Source organism: Camarhynchus parvulus, chromosome 4A (assembly GCF_901933205.1).
Source record: "Camarhynchus parvulus chromosome 4A, STF_HiC, whole genome shotgun sequence".
Classification (NCBI taxonomy): Eukaryota; Metazoa; Chordata; class Aves; order Passeriformes; family Thraupidae; genus Camarhynchus; species Camarhynchus parvulus.
In genome coordinates this window covers 11,802,385-11,818,749 of record NC_044600.1, presented here as the reverse complement: position 1 = coordinate 11,818,749, position 16,365 = coordinate 11,802,385, and the positions used below count along the sequence as shown (strand labels likewise).

Below are 16,365 nucleotides of genomic sequence, written 5' to 3'. Positions count from 1 at the left end.
TAATAATGTTTTTTCTCCTTTCTTCAGCATGGTCGTATTATTTTGAGACATACAAAAATGATTTCTCCTAAGAAAAAAAGCAAACAAGAGCCACACACTTGAGGGACAATAGACCCTTCAGGCCTTCTCCTTGCTGCAGATGAGATTCTGTCAGCATCAAGTTGTCTTTCAATTACTTTTGACCACAGTTATAAGTTCTGATCAGTACTGAAAGACAGGAGGATCTAAACCTGATCACATCTGAACATGTTTGGAGCTTGCCTATCTTCATGCTTGATGCTCCACCAGCAAAATACCTGGCCCATGGTTTTGCACAAGTAACTGGGATATGACTTACCCTTGGCCAATTTTTTCAAATCGAGTGTATTTCTTCTTAGGATCTCCCACACTCACAATGCTCCCTGAAAGAAACAAAATGCAAGATTCTCACTTCAAACCAGAGCTTCCACCTTCCAGCAGATCCGAAATGCAGCCCCACTGTCTGGGGCTTTGAGCCATTTGTGGTCAGTTGGGTAACAACAACAGCAACAACAGAGGCAGCTCCACAGCACAGATGGCCTCCATAAACACTGATTTGCTACAGTCCTTTAGGGTTACCCTGACAAGAAACTAAACAGAAGGAGAACAGACAGAGATCAGAAAACAAGAAGCACCAATGCAAGTGTTTGTTCTCTACAAACATTAAGGAGAGCTGGAACAACACTGCCTGTATTTTCTTGGGCATAAACACACTGTGATTCAACAAAAGGTTTACTACCTCTAAAGATTAAATGTACTTTCTGTTCACTTTTTTATGAACAGGTACCATTTTTGGAACAGCAAGAGTACTGCAAGTGCTTCCAGGAGAGGAGGAGATCATCTCAACCTTTCAGCAGTTTGCCACAAGAATGCATTAATGTTTGCAGTGAACAGCATCTCATTTTACCATCAAGAATGGTGGGCTTTCAGAACCAGGGCCCCATCACTGGTTTCCAGGCTAAGTTCTGAAGACATCCCTGCCCTGCACCATTTCAAGAACCACACTGCTGGTTTTCCATGTGACACAGCCCCATCACTCACACTGGACTCACCCTCTCACCACCACACACACACTGTGTTCATGTTCTCCTGAAACCAGCAGGGTGGGTAACAAGGACAGCAGTGCTCCTGGGGTGCTGGTGTGACACAGACAGCTGCCCAAAGGGATGCTGATCCTGAGCCCAGCTGATATGATGCAGAAGACAGACAAAACAAGGGGCTGCTGCCTCCCAGAAGCTCCATGCTGCAGCAGTGGGATGGTCAAGCTCCACAGTGTGAGCAGGAGATTTATACCTTCTCATCTCCTATCCCTCCTTCTAGCCAGCTAGAAGGGAGCCCCAGAGTCCTCTAGTCATGGTCTTCTCTACTGAAGAGTTATTTTGTAGTGAAGACCTGCTCTAGAGAAGCAGAATGAGCTTTTCTTTATGCCATGTGTTTCAGTGAGATGAAACTATGAAAAGTTAACCGGGTTCTGAAGGTTCCTCAGCTTGGGCTCCTGACATACCAGTCCACCTGACTCTTGCAGGTTGGCACAGCAGGGCAGGACCACTTCAGGGCACTCGAGACTGTGTGGGCATCCCAGGCAGCAGGCATCATCAGCCCTGGCTGGCATTCCCAGAGCTCTGGGCAAAGGGAGTGAGCATGTGGGGCAAAGGAAACCTCTTCTCCTGCAGCTCCCATTAACACTCTTGCCAAAGGCTGCAAAACTGCTGTAGCAGGGAGTGTACCAGATGGTGCTGATGCCCTGTCTTCTCACTGTGCTGGCAGGCAGATTCCTGGCCAGGCATCCAGTCAGATGCCCATTTGGATACTGAAGACCTCTCTGTTCCATACAAATGGCCTGGACAGGGGGAAGAGGAGTTTGTGACTACTAAGAGGGAATGGGGCATCACCTATTTTTGTTTTGGATGCACAGGTAAACAAACATGTGTTTGTATTTGTAATACAGGGATACAGCTAGATCTGTCAAAGGAAATGAGCTGCAGATCACGGAAGTCTTTCCTTCTGAACTCATCTTCTTAAACTATTTCTGTGATGTACATTCCAAGGTAAGTGCTTAGAAGACATTTGCATTGAGCCACCACCTTAGGCTTCACTGTTTGCATTCTATCAAGGAAACTACCAGACCAGAAAAACCAGTATGTTTATTGAATTAGGACTTTTGATTTGTTTGAGACTATCAGATTTTGACTCTTTCAGTAGGCACAAACAAAATATCCTAATCACTGCTTTTTTCCCTTCCCATCAGATTCCTGACATCTCCAAATGTGCAAGAAGGTGTCAAGCAGGGCAAGGTTTAACTTCAGTTGTCAGTGGCAAGAAGTCCACAATGGGTGATGAGGCCAGACTGTCCCACATGGGACTGTCTCACACCCTGTGGCTCACAACCCCACGAGCTCTGCAGCAGTAAATCAAACACTGCTCTAATTCTGTGCTGGGCTGGACAACAGGAAGAACACTGTGCTGCCAGTGCCTGGCTGGGTGCTACTTTCAGCAAGTTAATGGAAAGGTGTATCTACTAGACCAGATATCACAAGTTCATGGAAGTTCATTCACTTCAGAAAAGAATACAGAGAAGGACTGAAGAAGAAAGATTTTTAAAAATGATTTTCCAAATTCGCCACTAGTTTTGAAGTTCAGATTTCCAGAGTTTTTCCTCAAGACTTGAGCAGCTGCTTTTCCAACCCAGTTGTTTGTAGCTGGTTCCCTGTACTTAAGCCAATGTACATCAAACATTACAGCATTAAAATCAACACAGTGACAGGTACACAGCTCCTGCTCAGACAAGCACTCCCTGCTCTTGACAAAAGATAAACCTATCAGCTATTTTGATGTCTTGAAGCACTTTCCTTTATCAAGTCCTAAATTAAGTGGATAAGAAAGCTGAATTGGGCCAGTTCTGTTTCATAGTTATCAGTGGAACATAGTCATGATTTCATTACAGATAGAATTTTATTTGATCTTATCTCAATATTACAGTCTTTACTCACTAATAAAACTAAAAGCCCTAAAAGAACTCAAGCTATTTCAAGCAGAAAAGAATTATGAAAGCAATTTTAGATAAAAGAAGGCAGAGGACATCTTCCTAAAAGTAGCATAGAAAGAGTTGTGAGGGAAGTAGGCAAGGTGGAGCAGTCATGCAAGTTAAAATAGAACAAGCACCACACTGCTCAAATATAATTAGTTCAAGACTCAATAAAAAAGCATCATGCCTGTTTTCAGATAGCTTCATGAAAGCACAAAAATATTTTCATTGCCCACATCACAATTTGCCCAAGGCAGACATTCAGACCTTGCTCACTTGGTAGCAAATTGTTAAGAAAGAAAAAGCATGAAAGCATGTAACATTTCAAAGATGTAACTCCCCAAAACTCCAGGGCTCAGTCCCAATCTGGCATATAAATGATAGACATACTTGACCTCATGGATGCAGGGTACCTGTATATCTCAGAGGGGGAAGCCTGCCTCAAACATTTAGCATCAGCTGAAGAAGCAGAATTCCTCTCTGTATAAGCTGACATACCTGCAGGTAACCACCTGCTCTGGAATTTATTTCACTGTGCCCTCAGCTAAAGCTATTGAATTTATCCCTTGGATACTCCCTAAGGTCGCTGAGATTCATGTCAGCCTGGTAAGGATGCAGGAAACTCTGTAAGCAGCTGAAATCTCACAGCTAAGGAAGGCTCCAGCCTGTGCATTCACAGCAGCCATCAGTGGCAGGGCAAGGATGAGAAAAAGGTTGAGCAATGGCAACCACTGAGAAAAAGCCACAGCCACACAGCAGTTGCCTCCGTTTAAGCAGTTGCATATTACAAGCAGTTGCCTCCATTAAAGACACATTATTGGCTTTGTGATCTGACAGAAGGAGGTGTAGATCAATCTGTTTTTTTTACATTCTGTGTCTACCATTACAATTCATGGTAGACACAGAATAACCTGGCTCTGCTCTGAACCCAACCATTTAATCTGAGAACACTGAACTGGCAGCTATCACATGCAAGAAGCAAATTCAATTGGTTGCACTGCAGAATCAGGAAGGGCTTGATGTGCTTCAGTAGAGTATGATGTGCACAGGGGTTGGAGCCAACAGTCAGGATTCTAATAGTATTAATTGGCTGGGAATTAGCCATGAGAAAGTGCCTTGTTGTCTGATGACAGATGATCCTTCCAAAGGAGAGCTCACTGACAAAAGTGTAAAATTCTTACAAAAACAAACTGCAGAAGTAGGAGGAGCAATAACAGTTACGACAAGGACAGCAAGAGAATACCTGGAAAATGTGTTACTGTCTCAAGGAAAGCTCACTGAGGCTGAAGGGACCAGCTTAGTGCTGCAGCTGTCTACTGGTAAAAAATCCCACACCAATAAAAAACCTCCCACAAACAAAAACCCAATAGATTTTTGCAAAGTATTTTGACTCCAATGAACCATGAGAAGTTAGGAGTCTAGAGAAAATTTAGGAACCCAAACATTCTGTTTCATTTGGCCATTAGTACACAGGAGTTTCCTATGTCATTCACTAGGTCACAGTCTTTTGCTCAACCAGAAACAATCTCTGCTTTTGCCTTAAGCACAGAAGGAAGCTCAGGCAAACCCAACCTAGTCCCAGCTGCCCTCAGAGGCAGCAGGAACAGCCCAAGTGTTCTCTTGCTGCCTCAAAGCACAAGAGATGTGCTGATGACTCTGTGACACTAAACTGTGAGAAACATTTGGTACAGCTAATGCTGACACATGCAGGAAATACACTGCTCTGGCAGACTCAAAACACCCAATACATACTCAGTTTCTCTAGGATCTCCTCATCTGTCATCTTGGACTTTTTTCTCTGCCGGTCTGTGTTTCTGTACAGGGTGTTTGTGTTGGAGTTTTCAGGCTGGGGAGTGGTGGCTTCTTTAGCTGGTGCTGGTGCAGCGGCAGGTTCAATAACAGAGCGGGTGTAGATCTGTGACAAGAAATTATTTTGTGTCAGAAAAGTGGCTGGCAGAGATCCCCCTTAGATCATATTTCAAGTACAAACCCTTAGGAAGATCGTGTCAGCCACATCCAAGACTCTAAAACTGGTTTTCCTGTCCACTTCTCAAACTGAACAAGCAAAAACGAAAGGTTACAAGTTCATGGCCAGCTTCATGTTCAGTTTTCATGGATTTGCTGATATAGTCCATGGAGAGGGGCAGGTACCTCCAGAGGACACTGTGTCCTATGTATCTTGCCAGGACATGAACTACATCTTTGGACTGCTATTGCTGCTGACAGGGAGCCTGTACAGCTGGACAAAGTGGCTCACTGTCACACCTGTAGCATTAAAGGACATGATGGTATCTCTGACCTGATATAAGAAGAAAGCCATGGCTCCCACCACAATCCCAGAAACTGACATGAGAATGTTTAAGTTCAAACCCGAATTTCCCAGTGTCAGTGGCTGGAGTGAAGCTCTGTGCCATTGACAGGACTTCAACCCAAGCACCTTCAGCCCCTTGAGTGCTGTCTGGTCACAAACTTGCAGCTCTGCACTGCACCAAACACAGACCTAACAAAGCTGGCACTTACTGATTTTGTGTGTTCAGGCCGTGGGGCGATAACAGGCGGAGGTTCATTGTCATCTTCCTCCTCTTCATCATCTTCATCCTCTTCTTCAGACACAGAGGGAGCCAGAGGAGGTTCTGATGCTGTTTTTGTGCTCTGTGGACAGACAGTACTGTGAGTAACAGTCTCTATCCTGGCACTTTGAAGCTCTGACAGTCTCTACACCCTCACTCTTCCCAGACATCAGAGGCCAATCTAGACATGCACTTGCTCCTATGGGCGCAAGTTCTGAGCTAAACTCAGCACAACACTTAAAGGAACAGGTGCACTGAACTCCACCAGTCCCACCTGCTGCTCAGAGGCAGGGGGTTATATCATGTCATCCCAAATTTGCTGGTGAAACAAAAAAATGAAAATGCACCTTCTGAAGTTTTTACCAACTGCTTTAAAGCTACAACAGGCCAGTAGGAGAACTGATGCAAATCAAAGGCACCATTCAACATATTCACATCTGACTATCACTCTCTTTAAAATGCCATCCCTTTGGTCCAGTGGAAATAGCAGTAAGGGAAGCCCACAGCAAACAGGGAGAACTGAGTTGGTAATTTTGGAAAGCTGTCATGCTGACTTGTCTCACTGCTGCCTCTGTCTGCTAGACAAAAATACTACAGCACCTGCCAAGGTGTCCATATCCACTGGAAAAGCTACTGGGAAGGCTTCCTCTGCTCTGGTGAACACCACACTTCCTCTGAGAAGTGTGTTTTATTAAAGACAAGGGAAGTGGCATTGATTGAAAATCTGAAGTGCGAATATTTAAAGATGATTTTCATTTCATTATACACAGTTGGCTGTGTAATCACAAACCTCACATGAAGCTGCTTAACACTTTAAAATAAAAGCCAAATCCTCATTCAGTCACTTGCTATTTAATTCACAAACAATAACCCTAATAAATTTGGTCAGTATTAATGTGTACGTCACTTCTACATCTCTGGGATTGCTATTGCAATCCAGCATTAATTAGAGTGGATGGTTATTTAAAACTTTCCTTCAATGCTTCCAGTGAGTTACATATCAATTATAACCTTATTTATATTCAGTTATATATCCAGCTGTACTAAGGAGAAATCTGAAACTCGATAGAAATGGCATTCTAAATTTTTAAAACAAAATTTAAATGGGCTCATTAGGTGGTGCTGCATATTGTTGTGAATGATATACGCCATGGATAAAACCAGCAATCTTCTGTCTGCTAAACCAGACTTTCGCCTTTTTAAAAAGCACTCAAATGGAAAATCCTAAATCAGCCAGGGAAAGCTCATGGCTTGCTCCACAATTCTTAAACATGAAGAACATCAAAGGTTACTTTCCCACTCACCGAGGGATGGGCTTCTATGTATCCATGGGCGCTTTTATCTGCAATGAGCAAAGGAGAATGAACCAGATGCTGTTAGGAAAAAAATCCTGGCTGTTTTGGGGAATCCCACAGAACAAGTCAACCCAAACAGAGATTGTTTTTCTTTCACACCATCCCTTCAGGAGCAACACCAAGGAAGAGAACAGGACAAAGTTCCAGACTCTGTCTATTTTTTGGCCTGTTTGCTAGTAAATGAAGTAAATAGAAATTTAGTCAAGAAAATACAAACTGTTCTTTAACTGTCAATGCTTCTATTCCACCCAAGAGCTAAAGCAGCTTTTTCTCCTTTTCTTCCTGTTTTTTTTTAAATTAATTGCATGCATTCATTCTCATTAGCTTGCTGACAACATTTCCAGAGAAAAACTTCCTCAAAACCCACCTTAGCCATGGCAGCCCCATTCTGACAAAGCATGAGAACAGCTCCTGGGTTCAGGAGCACACATGAATTGTTATGAAGTCTGCATTTCATCACAAAGGAAGTTGCTATTTTAGCACACAGTAAGCATCAAATTAGTCAAATCCTTTAATTATGAAATTTGGGGAAAAAAGATGCTTTCTCTCAATTCTGGAGATAAGTGCACAGTTTTTACAAAGACTTCTGAGAAGCTTCTGCATTTTGGAAGTTGTCTCGGTTGAACCTTCAAACTGAGGAAATGACAGACTCCACTGCCACAGGCCATCCTGTGGAGGAAATGGAACCCCAGCAGGTGACACTCCAAATGCTGCCTGCACCATGTTGGCTACTGACACCCCCTTTTTTAGCTGAAGCTGTTGACAGGTACTCTACCAAACTAATGCCACCTTAATGGCATTTTTTTTTACAAAATCTTGGTTAGTTCTAAAAACCTGCAACAAAGCAAGGTCACCATTTTAATAATGTTGGGGGGTGGGAAGGAGAAATGGAATTAATTTCTGGAGTATTCCACAATGAAGAATTGGCTCAGGGTGCCTCCTCACAACTTGAATGTTGAACTTTACTCTGATTCATTTTGGAGCCTGACCTCCCCTGTTGGGAGACATCAACTTACCTCCTGATGTAAAGCTCATGTATTTCTGGTTGTTAACTGTTTCTTTTGAATCATAAAATTTGAGAACATCTAAAACAGCCTGTGGGTTCTTCTTCTGCTCCAGTTTTGTTATGTTGGAGGTCTGTAGTAGCCTTGCCCACTGCTCTGGAATGCCCTGTAGATGTCGAGTGGAAACAAAGTGGGTTTAGAGTATTTAAAATCTGCAGCCTCACAGATCTTTAGCAAGATCCCATGCTTGCTGTAAGATTACTTGCAGAAATTTTGATTGACACCTTACAATTAAAATTAGATGCAATCATTTCTCCTCTATCAAAAATCTAGCTAAAACCAGGACCCAACTTTATAAAAATAAAGTAATGACTGTGAAAGGAAAAAAAGGGGATGAAACTTCTCTGGAAATCAACTCTGCTTTTCCATGGAATAATGATTTAAGGCTTTAGCTTGTTTGCCTGGTGATTCAGGGCAGACATAACAAGACTATTCTCTATTGGTGCACAACACCAATGTTTTTTAGGAGCTTTACACTGGACTTTTCATGCTTAGGAATGCAAACACATTTTGCTGAAATGATCACTGCTGTCCGATTCAAAGGTAAACCCCACCCTGATACAACTAATTTTCAGTACACTAGGGAACACTGCAGGGTAAAGAATCTGCCTTTCAGCTCTTAAAATCATGACACTGAGGTATACCACAGCTGCAAAGGATGTCTCTAGATTTTCTACTGCAAACATACAGAAACCAAGGATTCATAAAACAGGCTGAGAGTTCATCCAAAGCTTTGGATGAATTCTTGGAGATCTTATGGGTGAGGTGGAATTTGAAAATCGATCCAATCACTAAAAGCCCCAGCTCTACACTGAAATTCTATTGATGAGAACTTGCTTCAGTTATCCAGGATAATTCCAGCATGTCATTTCCCCCTTTACTGCACAGCTGACATTGACCAGCGAATTGCAGGGCTCACTGAAGGAAAAACGTGCCACCCCAATCTACTTCCATATAGCTTCTTCTTCTAAGAAATTGTCCACAAAACAATGTGTGACATGGGCCTCCAAAATTTAGGATTGATGAAAAAAAAGTGGGAAAAGCCAAGCAACAAATCTACTGCACACACATCAACCTGCTGCTGCAGTGCTATGACATCTCAAAGAAGCATTTGGGGCCTGTGACGCACCTCTGGGAGCTTCCCTGGGCACATCTGTGAGCCATAGAGATCTGGCTGTAATGGACGTAAATAAAGAAAGAAAAGAAAGTTAAAACAGAATGTGGGAAAACTCAGAAGGTGGTGGGAGGAGGAAACCAATGGGCTAGAATGGGCAAGTCCCATCTCAAATGGGAATTACGAAGTGGATACCAAATAGATCAGGTGGTAGACAGACTACAGGAAGGCAGATTTAGGAAAACAGAAAAATCACAACTGTTTCAAAGTTTGGAAGCATCATTCCCCCTCCTTTCACTTTTAAACAGTTTTTCTCTCCTCATAAAAATACATTCCTGAGAATTAATGGCAGTAGACTAGAAAAATTTACATGTGCTTTCCCCTGTCAATTTAAAACTAAAAAAAAAAAAAAAAAGAGAAGGATCTGGGCTTTTGCTGTTTGACTAGTTTTGAAGCCAGATTACCATTTCTGAATGGCTCTATAAAAGTTTTTTCCAGGCTTGGGTGTTCTCCAGCCCTGAGATCACCATTTGACCAGTGAAGAGAGCAGATGGTCAAAGTCAGATTGTGAAATCTGGGAGGCTGTGAATTGCCACAACACAAACAATCTGTGTGTGTCAGACTGAAAATCAGGACAATTGGAAAGAAATGCTTGATTAGATTAGGAACGTGCAACTTCTTTGGATCTACAGCCACAACTTTTCCCACTTACTAATGTCATAATCTAGAAGCTTTGAAAGTTTGGTGGGTAATCACATTTTCTTCTAGGTTGGGCATGAGGAAATGGTTTCAAACATGCATGCCTTACAAAAAACACATCCCAAAGGCCTGCTAACCACGCTGCCCTTCATTCAGAAAATGCAAATCCTTTTTCAAATAAAGGAACATAGAGCTCTAGCAACATGCTCCCACCCAACAATTCCAACCAATTTTATTCTCTGCTTTAAAAACCCTATTTCTTAGCAAATGTGGTTGCTCCAAGCACAGTGAAATGGAGATGCAATATTTTTTCATGATGGACAACACAGGTTGGTGCTGAAGCCTGAAAGCCAGAACTCAGGAGTCCATGCAACTGTGCATTAGGATGCATCTAAGAGCAATCAAGGGATGCAGCTGGGGCAATTGTTTGGTGTCAGAAAATGGCCCAATGCATTGCATATAACCAGGAGAGCAGGCACTACTGGCATGACACCTGCAGTAATTCAAAACAAAAAACCCCATTCGTTTGCACATTGACTGGACACTCCCATGGCACTTCCAAACTTTTGAAAGAGGCAGACAGTGTGACCACTAGACAGTGGGAATATCAGAACATGGAATGGGCTAGTGGCAGTCCCTTTGCAGGATGTACTAACCACGTGACTACCCAGCTGATACACAGGTTCTATCCAGGTTGGGACAAACCAAACGTGCCTAATGTACTGTGTAATGTAATGCCTGCATCTGGCATTAGCTGGGACCAATGTCTAGTTCTTAATGGTGCAAAAATTCCCTTCCTTTGATTGGTGTTGGACTCCACTGAGGACTACAGCATTAAGCCCTGTGCTGGCAAGCTGTGCATGGGAAGTCACTGTCCCTTTGGTTAGTTTTGAATTGGTTGCAGTTTTCTCAGACTGCAGCACTGCACTTCCACACTTCAGGAACAAGTGTAATTGCAAACCAGCAGACATCTCACGGCCACTGTTTGGAAAGGGAAAAAGGTATTTAAAAAGAAACTGTGCTACAACAACAAAGCTGGATCTATTTAGCCATGTAGAATTGATTTGCTTTGTGTTAGTGGCATCTGACAGCGAGAAAACCCAAAAGGTCTCTGATGCTAGAGACTATTTTGAAACACTGGTAGGTAATAACAACATTCAAAATTATCCAAACCTTGATCCTGAAATACAGATAGTGAGTGCTTGTGCTTAAAACTGAAGTATGTTAAGCCTGATGTCTCTCCTTTCTGCTCCAGCTAGCAGGGACATGAACTAACCAGGACCCTGGCCACCAGTCAGATTATGAGAGAAAATGAGTGTGACCCATTGTGTTTGCCTGGAGTCAGAAGAAAAAGTCTCAAACACAGGATAGAAATAAAGGTAGAGGGCTGAAAGGAAGAACAGATATAGAATAAGAACAGCTGAATGTCCAGTGGGAAGAAAAAGGAAAGTGGGAAGGTGAAGAAAGACAAGAAGTGATGCTAACACAAAAAGGAGAGAAACAAAAGCATAAAGTAACATAATATGATATGAAGATAAGGAGAATGGCACTGAAGATTAATCTGAACAATAAAGTGGCTACAGGGAAAGAAAGAAAGGAAAAAAAAAGGAAAAATCAGGATAGACAGCAGGGAAAACACAATTTTAAAAGCTTTATGCAAAGCTTCTGATCAAAAATGACCACATCTGGGCTTTTTAAACATGCATTTAGTCAAGCCCTAGGGTTTGGCACAGAATAAAATTTGAAGATTTTATGACATCTATTTTAAAAATCCTAATTAACTAGTCCATTTATTTTAAATGTAGCTGTATTTCCTAATTACTAAGGATAATCCAATTTCACTACTCTTTTGAAGACATGCTGTAATTAAATGTGTCTTTTTTCTTCTACTGTTATTCCTATTGTTGCAACTGCTACTGTAGGACACAGAAAGTTTCCAGCTTTCTGAAACGTCTTTGTGAAACAAAAGTAGCAATCAAAGTAGAAAATTATGAACAAATCACATTTAGGGCTCAAATTCTGACAATCAGCCATCCTTTGTCCAGGCAAATGATTTGTCCCATCCTATTTGGTGTATGCAGCCAGTCAGCACTAGCACAGTCCACAATGGTGATTACTCAGTCTGACCACTCAGCTCATGGGGCATTACTGGTGGCAGCAGAGTTGCTAATGTTCCCTCTCACCTCCACAGCTTAACAAAAGGTAAGCTCACTGCCATCTCAGCTTCAAGGAACAATGGTTTCAGTATCCTACTAGTAATCAGAGAAAAAATGCTCTAAAGCCCCCTGCACACATCAAAGAGCTTCCATCAGATTCATTTTTCCCAACATTTCATAGATATTCAAGAACCCTAACCCTAAATTAAAATGAATGGACTTCCACAGTGCTGCAGCTTTCTGAGTGCTTCCAAGGGTTACCTGCAGAGAGCTGGACTTTGCACTTGAGGCTGGTTGTCTACTATGCATGTGGGGGGGGCTTTTTATGTTTTCCCAAAGACACTGAATAACCAACCCTTGTAGCAGCTTGGGGGACTGGTAAAACCATACACCTACATTCTTCCTAATTTTCATTTCCCACAGACACTCTGCTGACAATTCTTGGAGAAAAAAAAAAAAGGCAGCCTGAATCACAAGTTTAACTCCAAATCCTAAGCCCAACAAATAAAAGTCTCTTTCTTCACAGCCTGGCTGCTGTGATCTGATGTTTCTGGCAATAGGAGGTTATTTTACCATCAAGAAACTAGAAGTTCTGGTAAGCATGAAATACAGCAGTTACTCACTGTGAATTCTCCAGTGACGGCATCAAATCCCACATGAATGGTGTGCTCAAAGTCTGAAGGAAGAGAGATCTCAGGACGTTCCTTCTCTTTCTTCTTGTTGGCTGGAGGCAAAAATGTTAACAAGCACTTATTTTCTGAACAGCTTTTCATTTAAAACTTTTAACAATCAGGTGTGCTCAAAATAGTACTTTAAAAGTGGAAAACAAATCAATTAACATCCATCCAACTTGAGAAACAGACCTAGGTTAACACAATGCCTGTCAACCCCTCTTAGGGAAGGTCTACAAGGTGCTATTTTATTTTGTTTTTCTTTCAGCCAATGTGACTGCTGCCAAAGCAAGCTATTCATGAAGTAGTCTTCTTAGGCTATCTCTAAACCAGTATGATTTCTATTTTCAGTTGTTTTTTAAATTGAGTTTTCATATCTAGAAACTAACTCCTATTTGACTTGGTGGGTTCCTGCAGAAGTAAATCACACAGGACACACCATGTGTGCTTGCTCTCCAACATGTGTATGTGTGTCTGTTCACCAACATGATTTGAGTCCATTTCAAAATCAGCCAAATCAGAGGAGAGGCTTTTTCAGATAACCATTTTTTTCCTACAGGTTCTGTTAAAACCAGCAGCTTATGCGGTGACTCCTCTTCCAACTAAAAGGCTGAAACAGCAGCTCTGCTTCAGGAAAGACAGAATCTGCCCAGCAACAGAATCCCATAAATGTCTTTGGAAAAGCTTTGAGCTCTCAATTAACTAAGACATATGATCATAAAATGCAGGTTTTATTAGCATCCAGATTTTTTTTTCTTTTTAAATCACTCCACCAGTATTCCCAGAGTGTGGAGTATCTTACTTAAGCAGGCAGACTTGAATGTCAGTCAACCTGCATTTGCTTCTCATCTCCCTCCCTCTTTACAACCTTCTGAAAGTAACATTCCCTGTGGTCATCCATCTCCTGCACTTCTGACTACTGACAAATGTCACTTCAGCCCAGTTTTACTGACCCTGATAAAGAATGATGGAATAAAGGCTGAGGGAAGCTGTCTTCACTTTCCTGCAGTGTTTTAATATTATGTTTGCCAGATCCATAGTCCATCTAGGGGTCTCATCCAAGGCTGGACTCACTATGTACCAGCAGCCCTCCCAGTCCAAGTTTGTCTTTGCTCAGGCAGTAGCTCCACAAGGCCTCTATTTGCATATTTCTTATCCTACCTTACAGCCTCCTTTAAGATAAAGATGCTCTGCTCTTTGTCCTTAGAGTCTATTTGGAATGCTTCTAATCCTTTCTCTGCGTTGCTGCATTTATCCCCATTAAATAATTGTCACCTTTTACCTGTGCTGCACACCATTACACATTGTTCACTGATGAAATATTTTCATTTAGCATTCAGTAAAGATGGCAGCAATATATAAAATACAAATGCAAAGGCTTTCCCCTTCTTTTATCACTAAGATGATGTTGTTTAATTTTCAGGACAGACGTTGCCAGCTAGAAGATGTCATCTGTGTGTAGATAACAAAACTGGCTTCCTCTACCTCATCATTTGCAAACTATTGCAGCAAAAATTACATTTAGGGACTATCAAATTCAGTTCAAAGCAGCAGTCAAATCTAGAAGTAAAATAAGGGATTATACAAAAATGTTCCACCAAAAGCAGTATTTGTCCATTCTAGGATTCTCCTGCCAGAGGACAAGCAATCCAGCTCATTCCCCAACATCTGGCTCATTTGCTTCATGGACCTGTGATGTAACACCTATGGTCCAAATGCTGATACACTATAAATGAATTACAGAATTAAACATCTCTTTACTACACCCTCACCTATTCCCAGTGTAAAAATGTCAATGTTTCTGTCTGGGCTCTGCAAATCATATAATTCCTATTTTCACACAAGCTGGCAAAATGATATGGAAAGACATGACTTTTTTGAAGCACCTGACTCACTGGATGCAAGAGGTTTGTACTGAACATTCCTGTTTGATTTTCTTGTAAATGCCCTCCACAATACACTCCTGCTGCACAAAGTTAGCCATGAGGTATGGCCTCCACACCACCTCAGCACCTATGACAGGTTAAAATAGAACAAGGAAAGATTGCTCTGTTTTCCACAGTCTGCATCACCATCATCACCAATACATTAAAAGAGCAGTTGTTTGGGAGAAAAATGTGACTCAGCTAAGTAGGAGCTTTTCTCAGAGAGAGAGAAAGGGTTTGACCTCATGCTTATGCCTTCCTGTTTGCTCACCTCCTCTTCAACTCACTTTGCTCTTTCCTCCATTCCCTCTTCCTTCCACTGCCTCTCACACTTGTCCTCCCATCCTCCTTCCTAACCTGCTCCTCCTGTAGCTTTGTCCTCTTTTCTTCCTCCATTGATCTTTACTCTGCTGAGTTTTTCTCCTTCCCTCTTTTCTGGTTTTTCTGTACAGGAGGTGACCAGATGCCTAAAGGCCAGACTCTGCTCCCCTCTGCAGCCAAGTCTAAAGCAGCTTCAATGGAAGTGGCATCATCCATCCAGGAACTCAACACGGATGGACAAAGGCATGTGAGCTGCGCAGCTCAGCCTCCTCCTGACTTCTTTAGGCTGAATGCTCTACAGTGCCCTCATGGAGCCCCCACTGTGCACACAGAGTGAATTTATTTCACAGCATCACAGGGGGTTTAATGAAAGAACAAGCCTGTATCAAACGAGTGGAAGAACCAAGTCATTTCTGCTGAGGTAACACCTCTGCTGAATGAAGCACCACTGCTGTACTCCACTGTGGCTCCCACCACCATGATGATCTCTGAGGCAGGAAGGCCAATTTCACAGGTCCAGCAGAACAAGTTCAGCTCCTTATTCCGCACAAATTGCCTGCATGACATTGGAAACTTATTTCAGTTGCCTGCCTTGGCTTCCTGTCCTCAGGAATTGGGGTACCTAAGCCCAGAGATGGGAGTGAGAGGAGCTACACAAGGAACATGAGGAGGTCAGGTGTTATGGGAAGGGGCAGGACACTACTGCCTAAATGGCTTATTTCAACTGCAGATCCACAGAAGGGCTCCACAGTGCCATCAGTGGCTTGCCAAAACAAGGTTTTAAACACAAGTGCTCAAACTGTAACTGAAAATGCTGCACTCCAGCAGGGGAGGGACTGCAGAAGATTCCTGGTGCCCAGGCACAGCAGTTCTGACACACACCACAGCCTTGGAGAGAACACACTGTACCATATCCATCCTCACATCCCTCCTGTCTGGTGAGCAAATGAAAGACAACAAAGCTCCTGCAGGTTCAGGCAGAAATACCCTGCCATGGTATTTTCTTCACATTCTAGTGACTTGCACCAGTGAGGAACTATGGATTTAACATAGTGATGCTGCAAAGCACTGTACTAGATGACAGCAGACATATCAATCACCTTCTGTTTTATAAGCAGGAGTGTCAAAAATGTGTCACAGAGTCTATGAAGCACACACAGACCAGCTGATACTCTGACCCACAAACCAACTCTGCAGTGAAACTACCTCAAGGGACTTGGCCAGTCAAGCTAAACTTCCCCCATTTATTATTTCACCTCACAAAATTAACCTATAAATCTTACCTGACTTTTCCTCACAGTCGCATTTAAAATCATGACACTTGTATGTTCCCTAAGATTGCTCTGACTGGTAGTTAATTACATTTTTAATGTCACTGATCATTTCCAGGAGGGGTTGTTTCTGGGTCTCCCCTTCTCTGCGTGCATTTTACACAGCATCTCCTCAT

At 42.4% G+C, this 16,365-nt stretch overlaps 1 protein-coding gene across 7 annotated transcripts in view; it reads right to left on the bottom strand.

Moving 5' to 3' along the window:
• LOC115914919 (serine/threonine-protein kinase PAK 3) overlaps positions 1-16,365 on the bottom strand; it is a 175,969-nt gene that overhangs the window by 18,875 nt on the left and 140,729 nt on the right. For all 7 annotated transcript variants that reach the window (XM_030967781.1, XM_030967780.1, XM_030967777.1 and 4 more), the window contains 6 exons: positions 12,625-12,725; positions 7,985-8,138; positions 6,918-6,955; positions 5,564-5,695; positions 4,796-4,958; positions 338-401 (listed from right to left, as the gene is read on the bottom strand). In XM_030967781.1, the coding sequence (XP_030823641.1) occupies positions 338-401; positions 4,796-4,958; positions 5,564-5,695; positions 6,918-6,955; positions 7,985-8,138; positions 12,625-12,725 (652 nt within the window). The remainder of the gene's footprint in view (positions 1-337; positions 402-4,795; positions 4,959-5,563; positions 5,696-6,917; positions 6,956-7,984; positions 8,139-12,624; positions 12,726-16,365) is intronic.